Below are 6649 nucleotides of genomic sequence, written 5' to 3' on the forward strand. Positions count from 1 at the left end.
TTTGACTGTCGGACCATAGGATGCTTGTTTTTAATGTGAAAAGTGGTCTACTTAGTGATGTTGTTTTGTGAAGTTTTCTAGTGGCTCTGCTGTACAGAGTTATTGTTTTATACTCGACATTGCACAGAATATTTATGCTGACATGGGGCAGCCTCGGTTTCTTTGTGCTGCCTCATTGCCCCCTCTCTTCTTCTTCTTCTTCTTCTTCTATTTCCTCTTCTCCTCTCTTTATCTCGGACACTCTGTGGGTGTGGCAGCTTGAACCTTGATATCAAGCTAGCATTTAAAAGAAAATGATAAAATTGTAACATCCAACTGTCTACTTTTTAGATCTATTTCTTATTCACCCGATTGATTTGGTGAATATTTTAAAACATTGCTAAAATGGCCTGTTTTCTGTGGCCTCCCCTTTAGAATTACCTCGGATGTTTCCGGTTTGAAAAATGTGGCACATGAGAAGAGGCAATGATTTTTCTTCATTTTCCTTTTGGCTTTGTCATGATTTTGGACAAAAGCCAGACATATATTTTGCAGCGACACCTAGTGCAGCAAAACGTTTGACTTCACCCGATTTGTAAAGAAACAGAGCACTGTTGAGTGACCCAGCCTCTCGCCGTCATCCTTGTCTTAAGCCATGCTGCCTTAGGAGATATCAAACCCTTCTCTTTGTTATGCAGTGCACCCATGCGTTTCGCTTGTCTTCAAATGCATCAACATCGACCTAAAGCGTAGCTGGTTTCTGGAATGAAAAAGACGTTTTAAGACTCGTTGAGGTGTCGACGTTGATGTGCAACTTATATTCTATTGGAATTAGTGAAGTCTGAACACCGTTCATAATCATGTAATGCTCTGCATGACTTTACTCTGTACTTGGCTTTGTGTGTGCCTGCTTCAATGATCACTACAATATGTTTACACTTAAGCCTCTACTGAATCTCACAGTGCTTGGAGATATGTACATGAACTTTGTCACGGAAACACAAACGGATTTGTTGAAGTGAATTGTATAATAATGGATGCGGTTCCTATTGATTAAAGATGCAAGAATGAAGATGGTTGACGCCCTTTTGTGAAGCGGTACAACACTTTTATGTATTCTGTGTTAAGTTATTTCCCCTTTGAACTGTGGTCTATTTGCACTCAAGAAAGCATTGTGCATTTAACTTGTGCACTTGAACGCATCGTGGGTTTTCACTGTTTATTTTGTTGTACACAGCACAAGTTTTTTAGAGACTGTGAATCAAATTTTTGTTGTTCATAAGTTCATGCTTGGCTGAGCACTTGTCATATTCAAACCATTTGTATTTAAAAAATATTGCTAATAATATTGAAACTTGTCGTTCCATTTTTTAACTCAAGCGATATGAGTTTAGCAAATATGAACACCAAAAATATTTTGGATTGACCACAAATTGTTGTCAGACACAAGTGAATCAAGATCGGTTAAGGAAAGGAACCCTGGTGTTTGTGCAGGATGAAGGTAATATATATATAACACAGTGCTTCTCAACTGACTCTGGATATTTCTTTATACTGGTATAGTGTTTGTAAATAAACTTGTTTGGATTTTCTCACATGTATGATCGTTATTATTGTGTATGAGTCTCCAGCACTATACTTACATACATACGCACATACTAGTATCTGATCTTATATTAATAATAATAGAATAGAATAGAAGTGAACAGGCATTTTCCTACTTTCAATAAACAACAATTGTTTCTCTTAGAAAGCTTGGACATACCACATCTGCTTCTCTTGACATCTGCAGTGATGCCAGTCTGTGAGGATGTGTAACCAGCCCCTCCAAAAAAATATCCGCTGTCAGTAAATGATGAATCGATTCGATCTGGCTGTTTCCATCACTATTCATGTTCTCTACACAGACTGTATATAAGATAGAAAACGCATTTCCACTCACCCATAATTATCCGGATTAACCCTGGATACCCAATACAAAATTCTGAGCCTGCCTGGCAGCATCCAGGGATGTAGTCGCAGAAGCAAGGACCCGTCGAAGTGCTCGACCAATCAGGAGTCAGTCCCAGCTTTCAACCAAGACGTCTCACCTCGTTTGACTGCATCAAATAACTAATTGAAACCAATCTTACCGGACAAAAGAGCACTTAAACAAACATTGGTGCAAGAACCACCTTAAATGACAGAAACCATGTTTGAGAACAACTATCATTTGATGTGTACGTAGCCCCCCCCTCCCATTAATTAACATGGAGGAGGTGGGATTTATGACCTATTCTGCAGCCAGCCATCAACAAGACGTTATGGCTTCACTTCTGGGGAGCAGTCATGTCGTCCATCTTTATTTACAGTCAACAGTTTTCTCTGTCTGGCCTGTCATTCTTCATCCAACCACTAGATGTCCCTGGACTTTCTTCATGTCTAATATGCCACTTGCTCACCTGTTCCTCGTCTCCAGTCACCTGACTTTTACACCTATGCCTCTTTCTTTCTTTTTCTTTCTTTGGTTGGTTTATTGCCAGGTGGCAACCATCATGAAGGTGCGTTAGCGCCATCTGTCTTCCTTCAATGTCATAAGTCTGCCTTTTGCAATCATACATTTCAGCTTCATCTGTCCCTCGTCAGTTGACATTTAAAGTACTGTGCTATTTGACATTAACAGTAAAGGAGGATAAATGGTTGAAAGTGTTTTTGAAAAACTTAAGGATTTAAAAGAGTTTGATTATTTTAATGTAGCCTAATTGATGAGTGCTGGAAGATATCAAATCCCATAATAAGATGAAAGCGATATTAGTTTCAGCATTAAAAAACTAAGACATATGGATAATATAACAATATTACTGCAGTTATTGATAGTACTTAAGCAGGTATCAAGAACAGTACTTTGTAAGATTTTGTTGATGTCTGTCTCATCAGGTAGCAGCAATAACGCTAATGGGATGGTCTGGCTCATAGCCAGGTGCAGATGTGTACAACCGTGAACCAGTAAAGGCCAGAGGAGTACAGAGCACATTTGTATACAGGTTTTTCTAGAAAACACAGAATTGCTAAAAAAAAAAGAATTAACAAAAAGAAATGAAATGAAGAAAAAGTATTAAATATTATTTTACACACTGATGGTTCTCACATTTGAATGGGCTTGAAAATCTACAGTATGAATGGAGATGGAGGAAAATCCTCGATCATGGTAATAGCACAAATCGAACTTCTAGAAAAATGTATCAACATGTTGTATTTTATTTACGTAATGCTTAGTAAGTACAAGAACAAATTGTGGTTGAAGTAGATTTGCCTGTATATGACTTTGTGCTTAAAAATTGGAGTATAGATATAATAGTGCTATCAATCCTCTCATCTTACTTTGGAAAATAAAGCTAAAATATGAACCTATTCCCTTCGCTGATATCTAACAAAGAAAACAAATCAAAAATCGATATATCTGCTCTTTGGAGACTTTTATCGGGATACACTTTTTTTATTTAATCAGACTCAGAAGAAGAGTTGTAGTAACTGAGAGTTTGTGTGTATGCGTGTCGGTGTATGTTTGTGTGTGTGTGTGTCTGTGTGTGTTTGTCTGTCTGTCCGTCTATGTACGTGTGACTGCATGTCAAAGCGAGACGTCCCGGGCCCGTAAAGCGATCCTGACACCATGAATAATGGAGCGTGCCGTGGCAGAGAGGATAAGTTCTCTGTGCAAGGCTCCTTTTTCACAGGGCTTTCTCCCATGGGTCACGTGCATGCTGAGGTGACAGTAATCTTTCATGAGTAGTGTGTGTTGGTTGTATGGCCATATACTGCCCGGGCTGGAGACGTCCATGCAGCCATCCGTCCCTTTGCGTGTCCTGAGTTGTTATACCTACCACCGCTAACACCCGGGCTGCTCTGAACCCCGCGATCCCAGAGCCGCCCCACAGCCGAGGGTCAAATGAATTGTCTTACAACATTAGAAACTCAAGGCAGCACTTACGAAACTAATAGCCAGGGAAGTGGATGAATTAAAGATGCCGTCGAAACAGAAACAATCCACAGCTTCAGAAGAAACTGAAGAAGTCGATGACGAAGTTGAGGAGACAGAGCCAAAGTTAAAGGAGAGGAGCAAAGGAGTGACCCGTGGGAACTCCACAAAAGGAGAGAGGAGTCGGAGGAAACACAAGAGCGCAGAGAGCTCTGAGACTCAGGAGGCCTCAGAGAAAGAGAAGAGAAAAGAGGGTGAACACGTAAAGGAGAAAAAGCGGAAAAAGAAAGCAAAGGATGACTCTGAGGATGGTGCTGTGATTGAAAATGAAGCTGAAGACGACGAGCAGAACAACAATGACCCCACAAGCAATTCCAAAAAGGAGAAATCAGAGAAGCTCAAAGAGGAAGTGACTGAGGGGGTCAAGGAGGAAAAGAAGAAAAAGAAAAAGAAACCCTCTTCTGAAAGTCCACAGGGAGACGAGGAGATGGGCTCCAAGGATAAAAAGTCCAAAGACGGCAAGAAGAAAAAGAAATCCCACAACAATGATGACGAGGAGCCCTTGATTGAGGAGCAGGAAGAAGAGGAGGACTCAAAGAAGAAGAAAAAGAAGAAGGCAAAGAAGGGATCTGCTGACAGCGATGAAGATAAAAAGAAAAAGGGGAAAAAGTCCAAAAATAAACAGGTGGACTATGCAGTGATCTACCAGAACGAGCTGCTGAACTACCACACGGACTCATCGGATGGATACGAGGATGAGTACTACAAAAAGAAAGGTCAGTATTTGGGACTGCAGCACCAACAGAGAAACCGCACATGCTGCTCTTTAGGTGAGTCTAAGATGTACGAACCTGCAGGAGTGAATCAACTGGTCAAACACTGACCACAGATTTCCTCTTGTTCCCCGCAGCTCTGAACAGGGCACACAAGGGAATCCCTCTGTGATTGTTCTTGGGTGAACGCTCAGTTATGTTCCACATGAATGGTACTAAATAGAGGCTCAGGGGCAGACAGGTGCTGGGTGCCATCCCAGTCGCAGGGGCTGGGAGCGACACCGGGGCCAGCGGCAGGGCTGGCAGCCAAATGAGTTTTCTTTAAGCCGATGAAAGGTTGGCGAATAGGAGGCACAAGATTGCTTTGTGCTTTTGTTTAGTGGGGGGGAATGAAATCAGCCTATATTTTTGTGACACAAATTTAAATACAAGACACATTTCTCTAGATTACTACATATTTATTTCTTAAACTATTCTAAAAAGCTCAGATACAATAAGCTGAAGAAGCATCTCGCCTTTGTGATGGCTTGTAAAATCTAAATGATGTTTTTGTAACAAGCGTATCGCAACCCTTAACGTTACAACGATAAGTCTTCGATAAGCAGGACAGGTCAGCTCATAATGCAATAAGAGCGATGAAACTCTGTGAATTAATTATCTGATTATATGAATCATGATCTCAAACCAATGGTTTATTAATACCTTTTATTGACCTGCTTCTTTTTGCCGTTATAAGGATCAGTTATAAGCCAAGTAGGTCTTTTAATTAATTAATTTCGATTTATCTCTGATAAACTATTCCTAACCAGGTAAATAATATTCCCAAAAATATTTCAAATTGTCTGAAACTTTTTTTCATCACTTTTAATTTCACACTGTAAGTTATATAATAATAAAAGATGCACCAGGAGAGAGAGGAGTTATATGAATCCAGTAAGGCAGCCGGACTATAGAATTACCACTGTAAAGGCAACAGTATTGAGTCACAGGTAATAGCCACACTCTGACTAATCCCCTGATGAAGATTTAATGTTGATACTGTCACTCAAACAAAGGCAGTGTCAAATTCCAATAATCTAAAGAGTCATTATTATCAGTAGACTCATGGCAACACAATCAATTACAAGACTTGCAAGAGGAAGGAGAAGCATGTTTGGAAGAGAGTAAATATGACAAAGCAAATGGGACCTGAGGGACCTGAGAGTCAAGCCCCTGTGCTTCCAAATAAATCCATTGTAAACTTTGTTTTCAGTAGGTCCCAACTTGCTTAAGACCCATTCAATAGTAGTGCAGATGTTTGACCTTTAACCAACACCCGGTGCCCTTTCTCGAATATAAACACCTTCAATGACACAGACTGCAATAAGAGCAATGCAACTCTGTGCAGCTCTGAGTTAGACCATCATCATAAGTGAATGAATGACTCGAGTGAATGCATTTGAAAATTCTCACACCAATGGTTTAATTAAGATCTTTCATTGACCTGTTTTTTTCCGTTTTCAGACCCAGTAAAAAGACACTAAGAAGGTCTTTGAATATAGGACATATCTGTTATAATTTTCCTCTCCAGGTAAATAATGAATGCCCATGCTAAAAATATACTAAAATGTCAAAGAAACAAATAGTACAAATTAGTTATTGCAGATGGCCCAAAACAACACTGTCTCTTAAAGAATACATCATTATACTAATAATGAATGTATCTGCACATAGTTTTAGACATAACAATCATTGCTCAGGAGGAATAACAGGTCAACAGAGAGTGGTTTGATCCAGAGCTCCTACTGTCCACAAGTTGAAATGTCCTTGGGCAAGACACTGAACACCAAATAGTCCCTGACAGTGTGAGTTTGACTGGTTGCTGGTTAGACAAGACAAGTGCTATATAAATGGAGTAAAGTTACCATTATGTATCTGATCTGTTTTTCTAAATCTGCTCCAC

The 6649-nt window shown here is 39.9% G+C and overlaps 1 protein-coding gene across 1 annotated transcript; it reads left to right on the plus strand.

Moving 5' to 3' along the window:
• The first annotated feature begins 3980 nt into the window (after nucleotides 1-3980).
• Nucleotides 3981-4817, plus strand: LOC128425209 (protein FAM133). Its single transcript, XM_053411742.1, has one exon. It carries the CDS (start codon nucleotides 3981-3983, stop codon nucleotides 4815-4817), a length of 837 nt encoding a protein of 278 aa, XP_053267717.1.
• The last annotated feature ends 1832 nt before the right edge of the window (nucleotides 4818-6649 follow it).

This window comes from Pleuronectes platessa, chromosome 19 (genome assembly GCF_947347685.1).
Source record: "Pleuronectes platessa chromosome 19, fPlePla1.1, whole genome shotgun sequence".
In the NCBI taxonomy this organism is placed as follows: domain Eukaryota; kingdom Metazoa; phylum Chordata; class Actinopteri; order Pleuronectiformes; family Pleuronectidae; genus Pleuronectes; species Pleuronectes platessa.

Coding starts and splice junctions, on each gene's coding strand:
- LOC128425209 (XM_053411742.1), top strand. CDS start 3,981: ATGCCGTCGAAACAGAAACAATCCACAGCTTCAGAAGAAACTGAAGAA.